General features: G+C 47.5%; 1 protein-coding gene across 2 annotated transcripts in view; it reads right to left on the bottom strand.

Moving 5' to 3' along the window:
- LOC134406531 (RNA binding protein fox-1 homolog 1-like) overlaps positions 1–21,300 on the bottom strand; it is a 42,588-nt gene that overhangs the window by 12,446 nt on the left and 8,842 nt on the right. For both annotated transcript variants that reach the window (XM_063138002.1, XM_063138003.1), the window contains exon 2: positions 12,701–12,922. In XM_063138002.1, the coding sequence (XP_062994072.1) occupies positions 12,701–12,922 (222 nt within the window). The remainder of the gene's footprint in view (positions 1–12,700; positions 12,923–21,300) is intronic.

Raw genomic sequence — 21,300 nt, 5'->3', positions numbered from 1 at the left:
AGCCACAGGCAGGACAAGATGGTTGAAACTGGGCAACTCTCAACAATGGGTATTTATTATTAATTATTATTAATAATAATTATCATTATTCTCCACTTCCTCTTCACGTTTCAGGCAGACATGAGGGAGGGTACAGAGATTTCCTACATGACGACTCCAGTCTATGAGGGCCAAAGGTTACTGGGGCTGGCGTGGGAGGATGTAAAGAGAGACTAGCTGCCACGTTTTGGCAGGGGGAGTCCTATTCCACAGCAGCTCCGTGACAAATGAACTGTGTTGCCAGTTCATGTGTGCAGCAGTGGCCAGAGCCAGCACCCTGCCCAACGTAACAGAAGTCAGTGGCCAACAGCATTCTGATGTTGAATGCTTCAAAGTGCCCCCCATTGAGTCACACTCTGGCTCCATCTGGCCCAATGGAGGCTGGTGATGGTGGCGAGTGAATCCGCTCTGGGTTTCATTCAGAAACAGTCAGAACTCTGAAGGAGTTACTAAGGCGCGGAAGCACCTCGGATAACTTCTTCGGAGTCCTGACTGAAGCCCAGAGCGGACTGGCTGCCCATTGATACTGGAGCCACCAGCCTCCACTGGCCAAGAACTTCGTATTTGTCTGCCTGGCAGAGGCTCTCCAGGGCCTCCCCAAGTATTGGCAACCTAAGATCCTTTTAACTCAAGCGTGGGGGAGCTCCGATCCGTGGGCCAAGCCACGTCCCATCTCTAAACACAAGGGATTACGGAGACCGTTCAAACAGAGCCCCTCCTCACTGACAGTTTGAAGTGGCACCGTCCAGCAAGAGCTTAATGATTCCTCTGCCACGTGAAACTGGGAGCTGAACTAAACGCGATACCACGCGCGCGATCAGCAATTACGCGAATTATCCTTTAAGAGTAAACAGCAAGTCGGCCGGTGGGAGTGGGTTGCAATCTGGAACTAGATTGCACCAGGAAAGCAAAGGGTAAAAGCCTTCTTCCTGCCATGGCCCCAATCCTGATCAGGCTCCCACAGCCGCTGTTTACCCTTTAAAAACCACATGCACAATTGTAGCAAAGGAATTCAGCCCTTCATCTTTCTTGTAACCAGATCTCTTCATTTCTGTCAACCCCCATTACCAAAACCAGATCCTTTTTCGAGGAAAACCGGGCTTTTTTCTTCCCAACCTCCCCGCCCCCCAACACACACATCATCATCCAGAAAGGACATGGCCCAATGCACCAGCAAACGTTCTGTCTCGGGTTAATGAACAGGACTGACACACGCACACTAGCACACAGAAGAACATTAGTGGAGAGAAGCAGCACAGGGTGAGAGAGGACACTTATGGGGTCTTTGTGGAGAAGATCGAGGGACAGAGAGCCGCCCCAAACCTGCACCTCTCTCTTCTCCATGCAAGATGGCCCCCCCACTCGACCCACGATGCAGTCACCACGATGCAACATGCCGAGGGCACGGCGAGGTGCACGCAGCCTCTTTTGCAACGTCTGCAGTGCCGAGGGGTGGAGGGCAGGGGGAAGAGGAAGCAATCCATTCGGCAGCGGGACAAAGTTGAACTTGTCTTTAAAATCCTGGCTACAGTCTAGCAATGAGGGGCAGAGCCTCTCTCGGGGCATGCATGGCCACACAGGGATGTGACGCTGACCACGGGCATGTATCGACCCACTCTGCGTATGAGTGAAACTCATAGTGTGGGTGTGTGAAGCAGTGTCATGTGATCAGTTGATGCGGTAGCAGCCATGACAGGCCAACTCTCCTCCTCTTATTGGGCTGCAGCTCCCATCATCTCTCATCAGGGCTGATAGGAGCTGTAGTCCACCAACATCCAGAGGCTACCAACATCCCCTCCAACAGGCTAATCACAAACAAGACTGACTCTATGGCTTTGTTCTCACAGACTGCAGATAAGGTGGGAAATCTGCACCTAGACTTTACCTGCCCATAGAAAAATAGCTTGTCAGGGGGAAGGCTGAGTTAGAACTGTTCTTTTTAACATCTAACTTTCTATGGGTAAGGATTTAGTTCTTTTCTATGGAGGGGGATTTAGTTTTTATTTTCTATGGAGGGACATTCAAGCTGGACAAGCATCTGTCGGGGATGCTTTAGGGTGGATTCCTGCATTGAGCAGGGGGTTGGACTTGATGGCCTTGTAGGCCCCTTCCAACTCTGCTATTCTATGATTCTATGTGAGACTCTGAAGTGGTACAGTCCTGACAAAGGTCTACTATCTTACCCACTGTTTGTGAGAACTAGGCCTATTGCATTACCCAAGGGAACTAATTTAATGTGCGCATTACCCATCTTCTGATTTATCTTTTATTTGTATTTGGAGACTGGCAAAATACCCACTTCCACTTGTTAAGGGTATTCTGGTTTTTCAGATTCCAAAAACGTGTATGGTGGTGGTGGTGGTGGTGACAGGTTTTTCAACAACTGAGAGTTCAGAGTTGTAATACCGAAATCGGAAGTGTGCTTCTACGTTTTGTCAGGAAAAGTATATTCAGGCAATCACACAGATGTGTTTCATTTAGGGCCAAACTAGACATTGTACAGCAGACAAACATAACAGTTCTCCAATCTTCTTCTTCTTTTTATAATAGGGAGGTCAAAGGTTTGAGTGAAGGAATAGAAGTGGGGAGGAGCTACTTAATCTCTTTTCCTCCCATCATTCCCCCCCCCAAACTTAAAAATGTGTTCAAGAAAAGCATCCTGCAAATGCAATCCTCCCTCCACCATAATTCAGTCGTGGTGGCAGAAGTGGGTTTGGGCTCAAATAAAGCTTCCTCTGAACCAAATTCCTAGGACTCCTATGGTTCCTCCCAACCCCTGTGGCTAAGCCCTCCTCCTTCTCTCAAAACAACTGGGGACGGTGGGTGGGGAGGGAAAGGAACAGACTCTGAACGGGGGAAATACTGGAGGTCTGGAGCCCAAAGTCAACATTTCAGGAATGAGGAAGGGCAACGACAGAAGAAAAGCCTCAAGAAAAGCCTCGTCTGGAAGCACCCCAGAGGGATATTGTCCAGAAGCACGAGGGAAACAGTCATGCATACATTCACCCGGGGCCAGTTTTGAAAGGGGTTCTGACCTCCTGCTATTTTTCTGCAAGAACAAGGTGTTCTATGTTGGTAAAGGCCCTCTCACCTTGCCCCCTCTCTCCTGAATTTAGGCCCTTTGAATGTCCGCAAACAGAAATCCCATTTCTAAGATACGGGGAGCAATACTTGTGTGCTCCATAGGCCTCGCAATTAACACACTCTTGTGGGCATACTTACAGGCTTGGAGGCTGTGTCATCACTATACCTATCTGAGCACATCGTCCCTGCAGAAAGGCTAGGGCGGCTGCATGTCCTCTTCTACAAAGGACAGTCCTCTATGTAGGGCTGTCTGATCCAAGTCCACAACCATTACCCAGCCATAGTTAGCACCTGAACAGGTGGGCACCTAAGTCACCTGGCCATAGTCTTCCCCATCACGATGAGATGTCCTGTATTTCTCCTTACATCAGAAGAATTATTGCTAAATTTGCACCTATGCATATAAATGAGCACATGCAAATTGTACGCGAATCTCGTTTGGGTGATGCACTTTGCTCCTCTTCTCTGGCAATTTGTAAGTGGCCGTCCTAACAAGGAACGCCCATAAAGTTGCTATTAAACACGACACACACGGACCCGATTCCAGCCACCCACAAATGCAAACAATCCACCAGGCAAGCAGCCAATCCGCCTCAGCCCTTCAAACCTTTCCCCCAAACCCCCCCATCGCACTCCCCCCTCCATTCCCTAGCAATACGCCACACGCCCTCGCCCCAAGCTAGATGCATCCCTCAAGTGCTACCGACCCTTTTGCTCAAAAAGACAAGTTCAACAGGGATTAACCCACCATGCCCTCCCTCCCTCCCTCCCTCCCAGGCCCAGCATTTGCTGGGAGGATAAAAATGCACAGGGGTGGTGGGATGGGAAGGTGCCAGGCTGAGAAGACAGGCAGGTGCAGTTGCGCAGTGAGTAAAGGGTTAACTATCCACGGATTAATGAGACGTGATTGGGAGTCCAAGATGCCTGGAAGAAAACCTGAGTTTGATGGGAGGTCCACGGACGCCGCTGTTTACACCCCAGGAAAGGCCCTAAGTCCGGGAAAGACACAGCGGTCATTGCAGGGGTAGATTTGCTACCAGCCAGAAGATCTTTTGCAACTGGTACTTAGCAGCGACTTTCCAGAAGGAGAGAGAGAGAGAAGGAAAGAAACACACACACACACGGCACATACTTCTCCCAACAGCCTCTATTTTGCCCACAAAGGCAAGCAAAGAGGTACCCAGAGCTAAAAATAAGGTGTGCTAAAGAGCGAACTACAAAGCTCATAAATGGGGTTTAAGACACTGACCCAGACCCAGGAACGCTGCAGACCTACACACAGTATGGCAATATTTATTATTTATTTACAAATTTATATACTGCTCAATTATCTGACACAGATTCCAGAGCGGTGAACATAGATATAAACAGTAAAAGAAAGATTTAAAAAGCAAATTAAAATTATTCAATTTAAAAACAAAGGAGCCAGAAAAACAATGACTAGTCAACTGGGGAAGCCTTCTCGAAACAGAGATGTTTTCAGGAGGCGCCAGAAGCGACCTAGCGTTGGCGCCTGCCTGACCTCCAGGGGCAGAGAGTTCCACAGAGAAGGGGCCACCACACTAAAGGCTCTTAGAAATTAAGTGTTATGATTAAACATTCTGTACATGAAATAGGGCCTTCAAAAGACAAGTAATCTCAGGATGAAGACAAATGTTAACATAGGGTTGCATATACCTATGTCATTATGCATTGAGCAGGGGATGGACTGCAATTCCCATAATTCCCAGCCTGTCCAAGTCATCTGAAGGACACAAGGTTGGAGAAAGGCTGTTTCCTGCATACCAAACTGTCATGAAAGTCAGAGGAGCAGAGCCATGAACAGTGCTAGTTCCAGGATTTGGGAGGGGGGGTATTCTTGGGCATGCCCCCCCCCCCCCGCTCCAATGGGACGCCCAAACCTAGAAGAGGCAGAGCACACAAACTGAGAATTCTGTTTGAGAACTCTGAACCAGTGCCTGGGCACGGTAATGGACTGGATGAGGGCTAACAAACTGAGACTCAATCCAGACAAGACGGAGGTACTGTTAGCGGGTGGTTCATTTGTTCGGTGAGGTGATGTTTGCCCTGTCCTGGACGGGGTTGCACTCTCCCTAAAGGATCGGGTCTGTAGTTTGGGGGTGCTCTTCGATCCAGAACTGTCACTTGAGGCACAGGTGAACTCAGTGGCAAAGAGCACCTTTTATCAGCTTACGCTGATATACCAACTGCGCCCTTATCTGGACAGTGATAGCCTAGCTACAGTTATCCATGCTCTGATAACCTCTCGTTTGGATTACTGCAATGCGTTATACGTGGGGCTGCCTTTGAAAACGGTCCGGAAGCTTCAGCTGGTACAAAACAGGGCAGCCCGTTTACTAGGGACTGGCTGGCAAGATCACATTACGCCAGTCCTTTTACAACTTCATTGGCTGCCAGTCCAGGTCCGGGCCCGATTCAAAGTGCTGGTATTGACATTTAAAGCCCTAAACGGTTTGGGGCCAGGTTATTTGGAGGAACACCTCCTCCCATATGTACCTACCCGGACCTTAAGATCATCTACAGGGGCCCTTCTCCGTGAGCCCCTGCCAAAGGAAGTGAGGCAGGTGGCTACTAGGAGGAGGGCTTTCTCCGCTGTGGCACCCCGGTTGTGGAATGAGCTCCCCAGAGAGGTCCGCCTGGCTCCTACACTGTACTCCTTTCGTCGCCAGCTGAAGACCTTTTTATTCACTCAGTATTTTAACACTTAATTTTAACTTAAATTTAAATTATACTGTTTTAACTCTGTATTTTAACCTTATATCAATTTTGCTGCGTGGTTTTATCCTGGTTGTGCTTTTTATATTGTATTTTGTATTTGTATTTTTAACTTGTTGGTTGTTTTATGATGGTTTTAATTTTTGTGAACCGCCCAGAGAGCTTCAGCTATTGGGTGGTATAAAAATGTAATAAATAAATAAATTCCCTTTGGCCATATAAGATCTCCTGGGACACCTGGTACAAAGCAGAAAACGTACCAATGTTACAGCGATGGGTCCCTCCGCTGGTTTGGGAACCCTGCAAATGCCCAATCTTGCCATCCTCTGCAGACAATGCCAGGTTGGGTGTGAGTGAGAACTGGAGGCAGACAGCCAAACAGGATTAGAGCTTGTTTCCCCAGGGGGTATTTCGTAGCCTGGTTTGTCTGAGGAAATGAAAGTTCAGAGATAGCCTGGATGCAAAATAACCAGGTGCTGGATTGGCGAGTAACTTTGCCAACTCTTTAACTGGGCCCTGCAGCTGTGCCTTTAACAATAGTGTAGCTTGAAGGAATGAATAAATTCCTGGAGGAGAAGACTATCAATGGCTACAAGTCCTGAGGGCGATGTGCTATCTCCAATATCAGAGGCAGTAAACCTATATACACCAGTTGCTGGGGAACATGGTTGGGAGAGTGCTCTTGCACTATGTCCTGCTTGCAGGTCCCTGGTTGACAGCTGTGTGAACAGAAGGCTGGACTAGATGGATCCTTGGTCTGACCCAGCATGGCTCTTTTTATGTTCTTAACGAGAAGGCAAACATGTTTAGCAACAAGATATGAAAAGGCTGACATGCTGATTTCTGCAGCTTCTGCCGCTGTTTAAAGACAGAAGAGCAGGCCAGCTCATTTTCTATTCTAGTAAGTTGGCAACCCTATGGGTTCGGATAGGGAGCAAAAGAGGGAGAAATGAGCAGACTTTGAGGCTTCTTTTGGAAGTGGTGGGCCAGCACTCCCATAATATGGAGTGAGGCAGGTTGCTTCAAGTGTCAGAATTTGGGGTGGCATTGAAATGCAGCCCATTGTCCATTATTTAGTTTATTTATGTATTATTATTTTTCGCCACTGGGAAGAGGAAAAGGATGCTGTTTGGATTTTCTGCCTCAGGCACCAAATTTTTCTTGGGCAGAATCTGTTTACAGTCTCGCAGAGGGCAGAGTGTCCTTGAGATGGGGCTATCAACAAGGCACCACTTGTCCTGTGTGGAGATAAAGCAGCTGCTAGGGAAGATGGTGAGTGTGTGTGGGGGAGAGAGCGAGTGGAAAAGAGAGAGCAGGGAATCCGATAGGGGCGCAGCTGTCTCGGCTGGAAGAAGAAGTGTTACCCAATATGGACACAGAGACCATCTCCTCAGAGTCACTGGCTCGGGGAAAGGAAAAAAGGAATCCATTGGCCTGAAGGGCGGAAAATGAGGGAGAGACCCGGCCATGTGTGAAAAACGGGGACGTGGGCCTCTGGTTCTTTCAAGAATCAGGGTTTATCTATTTTGGAGAGGAGCCTGCAGGAGTGGATTTGAAACCTTCAAACCTTACCTATTTAATAGGTCTAGTAGAGCATTATCTCTACACCTATTTAACAGCACCTTCTCCCAACCCCACCCGTGCCGGCTTGAGATGGTAATAGACTATCTCACATTGACAGAATGCAGTTTTAAGTAACCACTCACCTGGTCACCTATGGCAAGTAAAAACAGCCCGCAGGGACATTGTTTTTTCACCTTCTTTTAAAGTAAAAAGGCCGACAAGGTATGTGTAGGTAAGTGGGTCTGCTAAGAGTTTATTGAGCACTAGACACTTTTGAAGATGTATTTGGTATCATTATGAAACCATAATACTTCACATGTATATAGCACTTGTCCAAAGTGGGCCTTCGTGGTAGAGTAGTAAAGGCACTGTTACCTGAAAGGTACTTACTCACTCTGCTATCTGTTGTCCCTCATAAAGAGGTGTTTGCAGTGCATCAAAAGCCTATAAAATTTGCAGGACAAGATTGACTGTATGCTAGGGTGACCATATGAAAAGGAGGACAAGGCTCCTGTATCTTTAACAGTGGTATTGAAAGGGGAATTTCAGCAGGTGTCATTCGTATATATGGAGGATCTGGTGAAATTTCCTATTTATCACACCAGTTAAAGGTGCAGGTGCCCTGCCCTCTTTTAAATCTGGTCACTCTAGTATAGCTCCTGCAGCTTTAACTGTTGTGATGAAGAGGAACTTTCACCAGGTTCTCCATATATACAAATGACCCCTGTTGAAATTCCCTTTTCTATGCAACTGTTAAAGATACAGAAGCACTGTCCTCCTTTTCATATGGTCACCCTACTGTATGCACCAGCCTTCCCCAACCTGGTGTCCTCTAGATCTTCTGGACCACAACTCCCAGCATTCCTGACCGTTGGCTACAGTGGCTAACGGTCAAAGTGCAAGACATCTGGAGGACACCAGGTAGGGGCAAGGCTGGCATAAACAATAGGCAACAACAGCCCTTTCACACCGGAGAGAGAGTTAGCTGGTCCTAGTTAGGGTGGCCAGATGGACAAGACAACAAGGCTCCTGCACCTTTAATAGTAGTGTTGAAGGGGGTGTAGCTTGTCTTGTCATGTAAGCTACACCTGCTGAAATTCTCTCTTGGACACATCTATTAAAAGTGCAGGAGGCCTGTCCTCTTCTCCATCTGGAGATCCTATCCCTTCTAGTTCAGGTTGGCAACTAGCCAGAAGAAAGGGGGGAACCTGCCTGGGATTTTGCCTTCTCCCTTAATAGTAGTTAGACTAGGGGTGTCGGATGTCTTCCAACCCACAGACCAAGTTCCATTTTGGAAAAGAAGCGTATGGGGACAACACTCCAGTGGTTGGTGGCGTCAAAGGCAAAAGGGATGGCGCTAAAGGCAGTGCCCACAAGGCCAGGCTGAGGCATCCTCCAAGCTATTTGACCCCTCTGCAAATGAATGGAGTGATTCCTCCATCTATTTGGTGGGGGGGAGGGGAGGAGGAAGGAAGAGTTCTCCTTGGCAAAACAGCTCAAATTCGCCCCCCACCAAGGCCTCTTGGGGCAACGAGGTTCCTGGCAGGAAGGTAACCTTCACCGCCGCCCCTCCAGCCAATTTTCAGCAGGGTAGCTTTTTCCATCCCTGTTAAAGCCAATGGAGCTGGGGGAGGCGGGCAAAGTCCACCCCTGCAAAGGTCCTTGGGGCAACAGGGACCTTGACAGAGGAGGACCTTCTTCCCCTCCAAAGTGTTTGGCAGTGGGGCTTTCCTCACCCCATGCAAATGAATGGAGAAATAGCTCCATATACTTGCATGAGGATGGGAAGAGAGAAATAAAGAGTTGGGGGGGGGAAGAGAAGGGGAGCCAAAGAGAGGGGGAACCAGGGGGAGAGAGAGAGAGAAGAAGGAGGGGAGGAAAGGAAAAGAGAAAGGGGGAAGACGGAAGGAAGGAAGTCAGAGAGAAAGATGGGGAGAGAGGGGGAGGGAGAGAGGCCGGAGTGAGTAGCACTCATGCAGATGCAAATACAGAAGAGGGGGTGCTCCCAACATTTTTGGAAGCCCCACCACAACTGGCTCTCCACCCCACTACAGTAGCTAATTTGTGATGGTGCCAGGGCACTTTCTCAAAGTTCCCCCAGGCCCCAAAAGATTGGAGACTCCAATTTCAGCTAATAACTGTCATGGCACCCCTAAGGAATTTTGGGAACTGTAGTTGACAGTGATGGCGGTGCAAAGAATTCATGCTGGGAATCGTAGTCCAACCCATCAGGAGGGTGGTAGGCTGGGGAAGGCTGCTGTAAAGCAATCCCTCCCTAAATGATGGTCCTGATTTTTTAAGATAAGTGAAATAGTAAAAGACATAAAGGTTAAAACACTATTTAAATGATATAGTTTTTTTATAATAAAAAAAAACAGAATGACAATAAAAAGCATGGCTATCAGTTAAGGAATGCTTCCTGGAATAGAGCTGTTTTCAGGTGCCGTTGGAAACAACACAGTGTTGGTACCTGCCTGGCACGGAGTTATCAAGAAAGGGGGCCACCATGCTGAAGGCTCTTCTCCTGGTGAACTCTTCTCCTGGTGGACATCATCGGGTCATAGGTCCATGATGAGGGAGGAAGTCAAAACATTTAGCTCACTCTCTCTTAAATGCCCTGTTAGCATTTATTTTTAATATTTCCTATATATTTTACTTTAAGCCTGACTGCAGCCACAGTGGATCCAGAGCTTCTTTGTTGAGTTATTTACCTGAGCCATTGTAAGGATCCCTGAGATGATGTGCAAGAAGTGCTCCAAATATGAATGCTAAGGATTCTTAGGGAAACAGGCACTCTGGGACTAAGTGGCTAAGTTTTCTGCCCCGACACTCAGGATGGGTCTGAATGGCAGCACAACGAGGTGTAGCATTCTGAAGTGGTAGAGAGGACTGTTCTGTTTCAGGCTGCAGAGGTGCGTGTGTGCGCATGCGCGCACATGGTGATAGTGCCATAGACATAGTCCTCCTATGTCTTTTTTTTTATTATTAAAAAAAAATCTATGCAGGAACAAATAAAAACTAACACGTGGGGTGGGGTCTAGCATAAATATCTAACACATGCGGAAATCAGGGGAGAGAGAAATACACAGAATTAAGGAACAAGGCACCTCTGAGCATATGCTCAGCCTGGGAATTATCAGCTGATGTTTTTTATATTATTAGCTTATGGTTTTTATATCAGACAGGAGTTCACAGTCCTTTTGCACAAATATTTACTTCCAGACACAGGTCTCCTAGGTGCTACCAGTCCAAAGGCATTCTTAATGGATTTGTTCGTAGGGTGAAAAAAGATGGAAGGAGCAGTGGGAAAGTCCTGGATCAAGCCAAAAGGATCTGATTCTTTGACTCCACACATACTCACACACCCTTCTTTACGGTGTATTCACACAGGACCTCTCCACACTCTCCATTGGATCCCTTCACACTAAACATGGCATGCAGAAACAAGTTCCCCAGCCCTCCCTACAAATACATTATAGTGCAAGGGGTGCCTCCAGTGTGCAGAACAGATAGATATGAGGATACAAGGCACCACAAGGCTGCATGACATCCAAACCACCATGGCCCATGAGGACTGGACACAGATTCGAGGGGGTTATCCCTGGTGAGCCCTAGCACAAAGGAAGCCCAAGGCAGGGACATTGTTTCCCCAGTTTTCAGCTGTGTGTGCATTTTGCAGGAGGGAAGGTGACCCAAGAAGTTTTGTGTGTTCAGGTGAAGCCTCTTGCTTTCCATGGAGCCAGGACTATAAGGCAGGGACGGCATCAAGGGTAAGCATGATTGGTCACCTGCCAAGGGCCCACACGCTAGCAGGGGCCCACTGACAAGAGCTTCCTGGACTTCTCCTCCTCTTCGCCACTGCGACTTTCACCTGCCTCTTGCTCTGGCCCAGGAAATGGGGGCGGGGAGGAGGAGGAGGAGGAGATGCCACTGCCCATCTGCTCACTGGCTCTCTGCCTGTCAAGCAAGCAAGTGGTGGCAATAAGGAGAAAGAGGGGGAGAAGCAAAAGCAGCTGGGGGCAATGAGAAGGCAGACTCACAAAGGGAGGGGGCCCATGGAGAGCGCCTTGCTCAAGGGCCCCCAAACACCTGGAGCCGGCACTGCCTACGCGGCGGGGAGTGGGGAGCTTGTGGCTTGAATGAAAGAGGAAGACAGGCAATCAGCTCATGGCTGGTGAGAATGTGGAGATCACGGGGGGAAAATCTGATACATAATTGGGAAACAAGGGGTTCTCATGGTGCTGGAGGCTGTGGCCTCCAATGAGATGGGTGGGATCTTGAGGGAGATGGATTTTTCCATTTTGATTGGAATTAATCCAAAATGTGGGATGCTGGACCAAGTATTTGTAATATTGCAGAACGGCTGAGAAACAGGTGTTTGCCTAGTTTCTCGTCCCCCACCCCCACCGTGTCTCTCTCTCTCTCTCTCTCTCTCTCTCTCTCTCTCTCTCACACACACACACACACACACACACACACACACACAAACACACACACCTACCTGCATTATACACAAAATCTCACACGAATCTCACAGGAACCCAACGGCTGTCCTGTGCAATATTTTGTAAGTGAAGAGCACCACAGACCTTGCCCGTCCCAAAAATTTGCAAGGCCCCCCCCCTCCACTCCACTCCTCTCTCTAACTCCACCAGCATAGGAGCCGGTTGTGGTTTACTTCGTGGTGCAGGGAAAGACTCTCTGCACATGGTCAGAGACATTCTTCTTTATTACTTCACGTATGGCAGGGCTCAACCCTGAAAATCCAAATGGACTCTGGGGCAAAAGCAATTGTCCCCGTGACCCAAGCAAAGCCCTGCACGCCTGCCCACCCACTCAGTGCAAGCCCTGCTTTAAACCATCCCCATCCTAAGTCCCTGACCCTTTTCAGAAAACCCACTTGCCAAACACCACACCCCGATAAATGTCACCCTTTCCCCAGAGAACCCTGGAATTTAGGCTTCTGGAATAACAGGAAGCAGCACTGCCCTTGCATAGCTTCTGTTTGGGATGCAAGACGTGGCAGAGGATGAGAGGGAAGGGAAATAAGGGCCACCCAATTCTCTGGGCTCGCCATATTTTCTACACCAGGCAGGGTTCCTTGATCTAGATCTTGATCTAGCACCAAATGGTTAGGGTCGCTATGCAGACACCTGGCTGGGACCCATAGCAATACCCCCCACACACATAACTGCCTCAGAAAACAAACCTTCCCCCACGGAGTCACTGACATTTGCCAGAGCAAAGCCAGCCAGCCCGCCCCTCAACCATCACCTACCGCAGGAGGTGGGGGCAGTGGTAAGGCCTCTGGCGCAGCCGGCCCCTGCTCAGGAAAGATGCGTAGGCTGTGATCCGATGCTGTGGGGGACGGGTACTCTGAAGGGGTGCTGTGGAGATGGTACTGTGGAGGCAGCCGGGCCTGGGGTGGTGGCGGAGGGTACTGAGCTGGGAACGTCTGTGTCATGGCATCCGCTGGTGGCACTGCGGCATCCGGACTACCCTGCAGGGAGGGAAAAGCAGAAAGACAGTGAAGCTAGGAAGCACAATCACCAGCGAGCAAATGGAGGCCTTTAAAATGAAAAAGAAGTCAAGCAGGACTTCCAGGAGTAGAGCAGGGCCAGGCCTCTATCGTCACCTGCACCACCTATGAACACCAACTCCTCTCTCAGAGAACCACCCATCATCCACTAACCGCCTCCTAATACGCTGATCTCCTTTCCAGAGCTTCCAAGTATCCTTTCTCAGAAAGGCAAGGAAGAAGAATGTTTCTTCTGTGCTCAAAGTGCCCCGCAGAGATTTCATCTTGCAACAGCCTTCCCCAACCTGGTGCCCTCTGGATGTGTGCTAAAGTACATCACCTAGCCAATGCAGGTGGACAAGTGGGGTGATGGCCATTGTAGTCCAACCATATCTGGCAGGTGCTCTGTTTGCATTAACAATCTTGCAGGGGGTGGGGGCAGCATTAACATCTCCATGCCACAGACCTGAAGCTTAAAGTGTGTGTGGTGGTGGTGGTGGTGGTAGAGATAGGGGAAGGTATTTGCCTACAGCATAGAGGTGCAAGCTCAGTGGGGAGTGGGGCTTGGATTTCCCAGCTCATCCCACTCACATTAAATCCAAGAGTCTAGCATCCCGTCCTTAAAAGACAGGAAGGAGGGAGAGAGGGAGGGAACAGACTTCCAGCCCCCACCTTTATGCTAGGCTCACCCCTTCCCTTCCTCCTCAAGGACCCAGGAGTCCTGCTTTTCCACCGCTCTCGCACTAACAACGCCGCCGCGCCCCCTACACAGGGAATCGGAGGACCCAGGCTCCCAAACCCCTAATTTAAAGTGTCCCAACAAGAACCTGCGGGGGGGGGGATTTTACCCACCTACACCAACGGGCCCCATCCCCTGCCACCTCTCAGAATCTCTGCCAGGCTGGGATGCTCGGAGGGGGGGGGGACGCACACCCCCTTTCTTTCGCGCGCTCTCTCTCTCTCTCTCTCTCTGCCCATGGCCCAGGACTATAAAGGCATCCCTTGTGCTTTCCCTTCAGCCAATGAGGAGAAACCACAGCAGACGTCGGCTCTCCGATTGGCCACCCTCTTATCAGCCTCGCCCCGGCCCACCTCTGCCCTTATTCGGAGCTCGTCTCTGCGCCTTTCAGCTGTTTGGGGGGCTTTTTAAAAAACCGAAGAGCGATCAAGGAGGCGGACAGCTGCAGATTTGCCTGGAATTTGCAATTGGCCAGGCGGGCCCAGCCCTGCGCCCCACGCACCTGCCCCACCTGTCCAATGGCAGAGGCGGGGGATTAATCTGAGCCAAGAGGGCTTAGTCCTAGGAGGAACCGGGTAAAGAATGCGGTAGTAGTAGTAGAGAGAGATGTCGTTAGGAGGGGCACTAAGAACACGCCGAATCGGTAGGAACCATCAACGAAAGCAGCCTTCCCTAAGCTGTCGTCCCTAAGGATCTTTTGGACTTCACCTCCCATCAGCCCCAGGCAGCATAGCAAGTGGTCAGGAAGGCTAGGAGCGGTCAGCCAAAACAGGTTGAGGAGGGCTGATCTCAAGCTTTAGCTACTCAATCAGTAGGATTGAAAGTTAGCTGCACATTTATATTTATTTATAACTTCTTTTTAATCCCACTCTTCCTCCAAGGAGCTCAGTGGGGGCATACGCCATTCCCATTTTATTGTCACAATAGCCCTGTAAGGTAGGACAGTACGAATAGCATAGCCACTTACGCATCTCCACCCTTTCTCCAAGGAGTTCAGGGGTGGCATACACCATTGTCCCCATGCCCATTTTATCATCACAACAGCCCTGTAAGGTAGGATAGTGCGAGTAGCATAGCCACTTACACACCTCAAAAAAAGAAAGAGGAAATACTTCACCAAGAAAAAAGAGGGCACAGATTTGTGTAAGATTTGCATGTGATTTTTATGTATAGAAGGAAATAGAAATGCAATTTCCCCCTCACCACAGTGGGAGCAAATGTGCTGTCCAAGTGCTAACTGTTGATGGGCAACTTTGAGATAAAGAACCTCCTGATGAAGAAGCTTCTTTATCTTTAAAGTTAAACCAGACTTAGACCGGACAGCCCTTCCAACAGAGGATACCTTAAAATAGAGGAGTGTCCTCTGTAAAGCAAGACACATCACCACCCTACGTGTGTGAGAGAGCGAGATCAAGAGAATGGCTGGCTCAAAGTCACCTGATGTGCTTTATGTGCTGGTGGGAATTTGAACCCAGGTTTCTCCTGTCTGAGTCCCAACCTCTAGCACTACACTATATTTATTTTAGGCTATTTTGGGGTCTGGCACGCTACTTAGAAAATTGAAAAAACTATTAAAATGGTCTTTCTTTTTAGGACATGGTAGCTTTTGTATATTATCTCATGCTTTTCCCAGCCTCCCAAAAGGGCATTATATCAAGGTTCTGGCACTATGCAACTTTAATTGGTTCGTTTAAGAGATGATTCATCATCAGAAATCTTCGATGGACCGCTCCATTTTCAATGATGGGTCTCCAAATGGTTCCTGGAACTCGTACAACCCTCGGCACAAGTTTGCATTAATACACAGGGCCATGCTGTGAATTGTGGGCTGTGTGTGCCAAGTCCATTTTAATGCATGTCCTATGGAGGCTGCTGCTTGGGGAGGATTAAAGCACAAACATCTTTGCACCAGATTGGACTTGATCTTTCTGAGCCCTCTTCCCACACATCTTCTTTGCTAGAGCTTGGAACAGATGGGATGGGAAGCTCTTACGAGGACATTTTGGTCACTGTTCCGCACAAGCATGCACTGGAAGAACCTAGAAGACACTGAGGCCAAGTTATCATCTCTGAACCAAGTGGTAAACGTGTGTCGAGACTGTACCATTTTAGACGGCAGTTTAGGAGTAATATGACCAAATATAAAATACATGACTCCATACTAAATTAAAGAAAAAAGTCCTTTCACATAGAAAACTAGTAGAGAGGATTTTACCTTAGCCCTCCCCCTGATATGCTAGTTTTTAATGTGCATGGTTCATCCACTTTTCACTCAACAAAGGAGCATTTCCTCACTGTAAACCCTCATCAGCAGTTGGAGAACAAGCAACAACAGGATCCACCAACCTTCTTGGGTTAGTGGGCACATCTAGACTTTTGAGAGCATGTCATGGACACACACAAAACGTTGTGGGGCACCAATGTTGGAAATCCTAGAACTATACTTCACATGGCAGGTCTGTGATTGGATCACCAAACAGTGTGTGTGTTTATTATTATTTCATTTATATCCTGCCTTTTTTCCTCTAAGGAACCCAAGATGGTGTACATAATCCTCCTCTCCATTTTTATTCTCGCAACAACAACCCTGTGAGGTAGGTTGGGCTGAGAGTCTGTGGCTGGCCCAAAGTCACCCAGTGGGTTTCCATGGCCAAGTGGGGACTAGAACCCGGTTCTCCCGACTCCCAGTCTGACACTCTAGCCACTACACCACACTGGCTCTTAAACCACACTGTGTGTGTTTGTTATCAAAATGCAGCCTTGTGGTGAGCTGAAAATTTTGTGGTGGGGGGATTATTTAATTTTAACCTTCTCCCCACCCCTACAATGCCATTTTCCTGATCAAAATCGCCACCCCACCCCGGCTGACGGAGGGGGGTGGGAAATACAGCAATGTGTACTTTGCCCCAGTAGTGGTACAACAGAGGCACACGTTTACCATCTGGAGTGACCACTCATATATTGACAACAAAGAAAAACTCCCATCAGCGAAAAAGAGAACAAAAGATGAAACAGATCTGCATAAACCTTGTACAAATGAATTCATGTATATACATACTCATTTAGAAATAATTATAATTGAAATTGAAATACATTACATCTCAAGATACTGGGGAAGGCTGTGAGCAGGTGACCTGATTGTTTAGGTACTTAGTATTGATGGGCAACTTCAAGGCCCCTTGCTGCTCTCCCTTCAGATGGTTCTTGATCTTTAAATCAGACTGGGACCAGACAGCTCATCAAATACAGGGAGACTTCAAATACAGGACCATCCTCTGACAGCCCTTCAAAGAGGCCACAAGGCCATCCTAATACCACTTCATTAACTGGGCTCCAGTCTGTCTTACAGGTTGATCCCTTTCCAGAAGAACAGCACCCACACCTTCCACTTACGGTTGCATGATTCATTTTCCCAGCTAGAGGAAACGGCCTCAGTGCTTCACTTGAACTTGGGCTTGTCAACGTTAGGACCTGACATCTCTTTTGGAAGCTGCTGGTGGACCCTGGAACCATAGTCCTGCAAAATGCTTTGGCTGACGATGGTTATTCCATGCATCTGCAGATGGGCAAAGAGCCTCCTCTAATCTCAAAGACAAGCAACTGGGAATTTGGGGCATGATGATACACTACACAGCAATATTTTTGGGTCACCAAGCAGTCTATATACTGAGAGGTTCACCCAGCAGCACCATCTGTAAAGTTGCGCAAGGCATCCTGGCAGCAGGAGCTCTAGGTTTTTGAGGGCCCTCAGGCAAGACACCTCAATGGGCCCTTTCTTCAGTGAGTCTACCTTCTCGTTGCCACTGTCACCATCTGCTATTGCTCCTCATCCTCTTTCTCCTCTTTGCTACTACTTGCTTGCTAGATAGGCGGAGAGCCAGTGAGCAAGTCAGCAGTGGCATCTCCCGCTCCATACTCAGCACCACCATTGTCTGGGCCAAAGCGAGAGGCAGGTGAATAAGCAGGTTGTAAAGGTGAAGAGCAGATAGTACAGGTGGGGTGGGGGCTTGTCAGTGAGCCCCTGCTGGGGTGTGGGCCCTTGGCAATTGTCCAACCATGCCTACCCTTGAGGTGTATTCTGGGATGTGCACCTCTTGGGGCCAAACTAGATATGGTGATAATCTCGTGACTGGCGCTTGCGTACTTGTTTTGTCTTTACTAAACGGCAGCCATGGAGGAGGATCTGGATTGGGAGTGGAGAGATAGTGGGTGAAGCTTTAACCTTTGCCCCTCCCCAATCCCAATTTGACCAGAGGGAGCATGGCTGCCATTGGTGCCAATGAAAGCTTCCCTCCTATGGCTAATAGAACCTAGGGGCAGCAATTTTCATCAGGAGTGTGGCAGGAGAGAAAGGGTTAAATCCTTCTCCCCTCTTGATCCGGATCATGTGGAGCTTGGCTGCTATTTGGTAAAGAAAAAAACAAGCATGCAGATCATGTGGTTGTCAGCATCGAGTCTGATCACACGCTGTAGCCCTTCTGGGTAGAAAAATGGCTGAATCTGTGCTTTACAACCCATAATTCTCACAAGAGAAGGTTAAATCCCGAGGGGGGAATTTCCTAGCATCTGCAATGCAAAGGAAAAATCTACGTTAGCTAGGACTAGGCGATGTACGTATTTTGATAAATCCCTTCCATCTGTGCTTCGTAGATTGTCAGGTATCTTTCATTCACTCATTGACGGAATAGGATTTTGTCTCAATTTCCTGAACGTGCATTTGCATTAGGAAATGTGCACTTTTGCAAATCCTCCCCAGAATCTGCCTTTTTATACTTTAGCCTATGGGGAGGAATGTGCATTTTCAGTTGGCGGTTCCCCCCCACCCCCAATTTTATTTTATGACTAAATTTGTATTCAGTTCCAGAAAGTTTTAAAAAATGGTTTGCAAGTCCACAAATCCCACACAATTCAATCCACTGCAGAATCTGCACATCAGATTCATAGAAATCCAAATTCATTTGAATCTACTGCATATTTCTCTGACATCCCTAGCTACGAAGAGCATTTGATTTTAAAACGCCTCTCCTTATGCTTTCTATATTTACAGCGTTCAAAAGATGGGTGCAAATACCCATTTAACAATCAAAGAAGGCCTCATCAAAGCCTTGGAAACAGCAGTTTGAAGGAGAAATGGATTTATTGTTTCAGTATTATTAGCAGGGAAGTGGGCGATTTTTGTTAATTATCGAAACCTACACTGTAATTTCATTGTAATGGACCAAAAATGGATTTTGTAGAAATCTTTACTTCAATTCTGTTTTTTTAATTAAATGCAAACAGTGCGAATTAAGTTCAAAGTCATTTTAGTGTCGTGTGCAAAACACCAATGCATCATTTATGAAAGTTGTTAACATCCAAGCGACACTAAGACCACCTTTCAAGCCATTTTTTCCTCAGTTGATACATTTTTTTCATGGGTATTAGAGCAGAGGTGAGCAGAAAGTAGATCTCCAGATATTTTGGACTTCAGCTCCCAGAATTCCTGACCATTGGCCATGCTGGCAGGAGCTTCTGGGAGTTGAAGTCCAAAACATTTGGAGATCTAACTTCTGCCCATCCCTATATTAGAAGTCCTCTCCTGGCCCTCATCCCTATAACTACAGAGGTATAAGGGCTGGTTTTATTTTCCTGTGTTTCTAATTTAGAGCTTTATCACACCAGCATTATACTGTGCAGTCACTGCGAATTGCTGCAAAGGACTCTGAAGTTTTCCATCTTATAATCTGCTTTTATTGTGAAGTACTCTGAAGTTTTCCAGTTTATAATCTGCTTTGACTGTGAAGTACTCCCATGCATCCTGCTTTAATTGTGCTTCAAAGGCAAAAGACCCAACCTATTTTGGTACTAGTTCTGGAGCGAATCATTTGTTGTTTTCTGAGCGGCCACTGGGGGTGCAGGAGCAGGATTTGATACTCTTAAACTTCAGATTAAACAAATGTTACATCTGCATAAATTTTAAAGAGAAAGGCATCAAAATTGGCACAGTAAAAGATATTAAGGAGAGCTTTAAGCATACCAAATTTGAATCAGATTGGGTCATACGTTGATTTTTTAATGATTTTTTTACATTTCCCCCCTTAAACCCTTTTCCTGGTATGCAAAAGATCTTAGGAGCGCTGCCGCCCAGGGTGTGATTTAGCTAACAACAACAACAAAAGCGACAGTTTAGCGCTGTAGGGGATAATTCGAGGGAAACAGGTACATGGGATGAAGCTATAAGTTTCAGCTTGTTCATCCTCATCCATCCCCAAATAGCCTCCAAACACTGGTTCAAGAGTTCCACAGCCTTCCTGGGATGTGCAGATAGAAATGAGAGGTAAAGCTGATATCACCTGCATACTGATGACCCTTCAGTCCAAGCCTCCTGATGACTTCTCCCAGCGGTTTCATGTAGAGGTTAAAAAGCATGGGGGACAAGATAGAACCTTGCAGCACCCCACAGGCTAACAGCCATGGGGTGGAATAGAAGTCTCCCAGCACCTCTTTCTAAGACCGCTCGTCCAGAAAGGACCAGAGAACCACTTTAAAACCGTGATGCCCAATCCCAATCCAGAAGTCTTAAAGTGCCTCTTTTCCACTTTTCTGCCCCATCATCTGAAAATGATGCATTCCTAACTAAAAAACATTTATTAGCAACATGTGAAAACAGCCTAGTTTGCCAGCACAACTCTACCAACATTAATCTGTTTGTTGTGTTCATTTTCCAGGCTGATGCTTTAAAATTTCTTTAACATTACCACTGAATCGAAGAAATATGTTCCTGTTTCTAGAACAGGAGTGGATAGATTTCATTCTTCCAAGATCTACTATTTTGACTAGGCAAGCTCCACCAACTCTAACTAGTTGCAAATGGAGGCTCTGGGGGGCAGAACCAAACACAAAATGGTGTCTTGAGGGACATAGCCAACTTTCAGTTTTAGCCCATGTATGCTGGGATATAGGATAGCCAGGTGTTCTACTTTACAGCAGACAGTCCTCTGTTTGAAGGACTGCAAAAGGATTGTCCTCTATTTGAAGGTGTCCTCTGTTCCATGGGCTGCCCAGGCTGGTTTAAAGTCAAAGACCTGTAAGAAGGCGAGGCTTGGTGCCTTGAGGTTGTCTATCCACAGCACCTGGACAGCAGGTTGAGCAGTCACACTCGCTATGATGAGATGTACTGTATTTTTATTTAAATTATAGTTATAATTTCTAAATTTCCATTTGTACATAGAAATTAGCATATGCAAATTGGTGCCCTCTTTTCTCCTTTTATTGGCGACGCTTAGGTAGCTACCCGACTGGGACGGCCAGCATAAACAAGTAGCGTTCTACATCTGAGGACTCATCTACACCAAGCAGGATATTCCACTATGAAAGTGGTATGAAAGTGGTATATAAAAGGCAGGAGCCACACTACTGCGTTATAGCGGTATTGAGGTGCACTGACAACTGTTGGAGCCCATTGAGACATACTATATACAGCTTTCATATACTATATGTTGCTTGGTGTGGGTCTTGCCTTTTATATACAGATTTCATAGTGGAATATCCTTGGTGTAGATGAGCCCTACAAAGCAGGGGTTCTGACACAAAACTCAAACTGGCCAAGAGAGCTGGACAAAGATCTGGCCAAAGGCAATCA

The sequence above is a fragment of the Elgaria multicarinata genome, chromosome 11, assembly GCF_023053635.1.
Source record: "Elgaria multicarinata webbii isolate HBS135686 ecotype San Diego chromosome 11, rElgMul1.1.pri, whole genome shotgun sequence".
Classification (NCBI taxonomy): Eukaryota; Metazoa; Chordata; class Lepidosauria; order Squamata; family Anguidae; genus Elgaria; species Elgaria multicarinata.
This window is presented reverse-complemented; position numbering and strand designations above follow the sequence as displayed.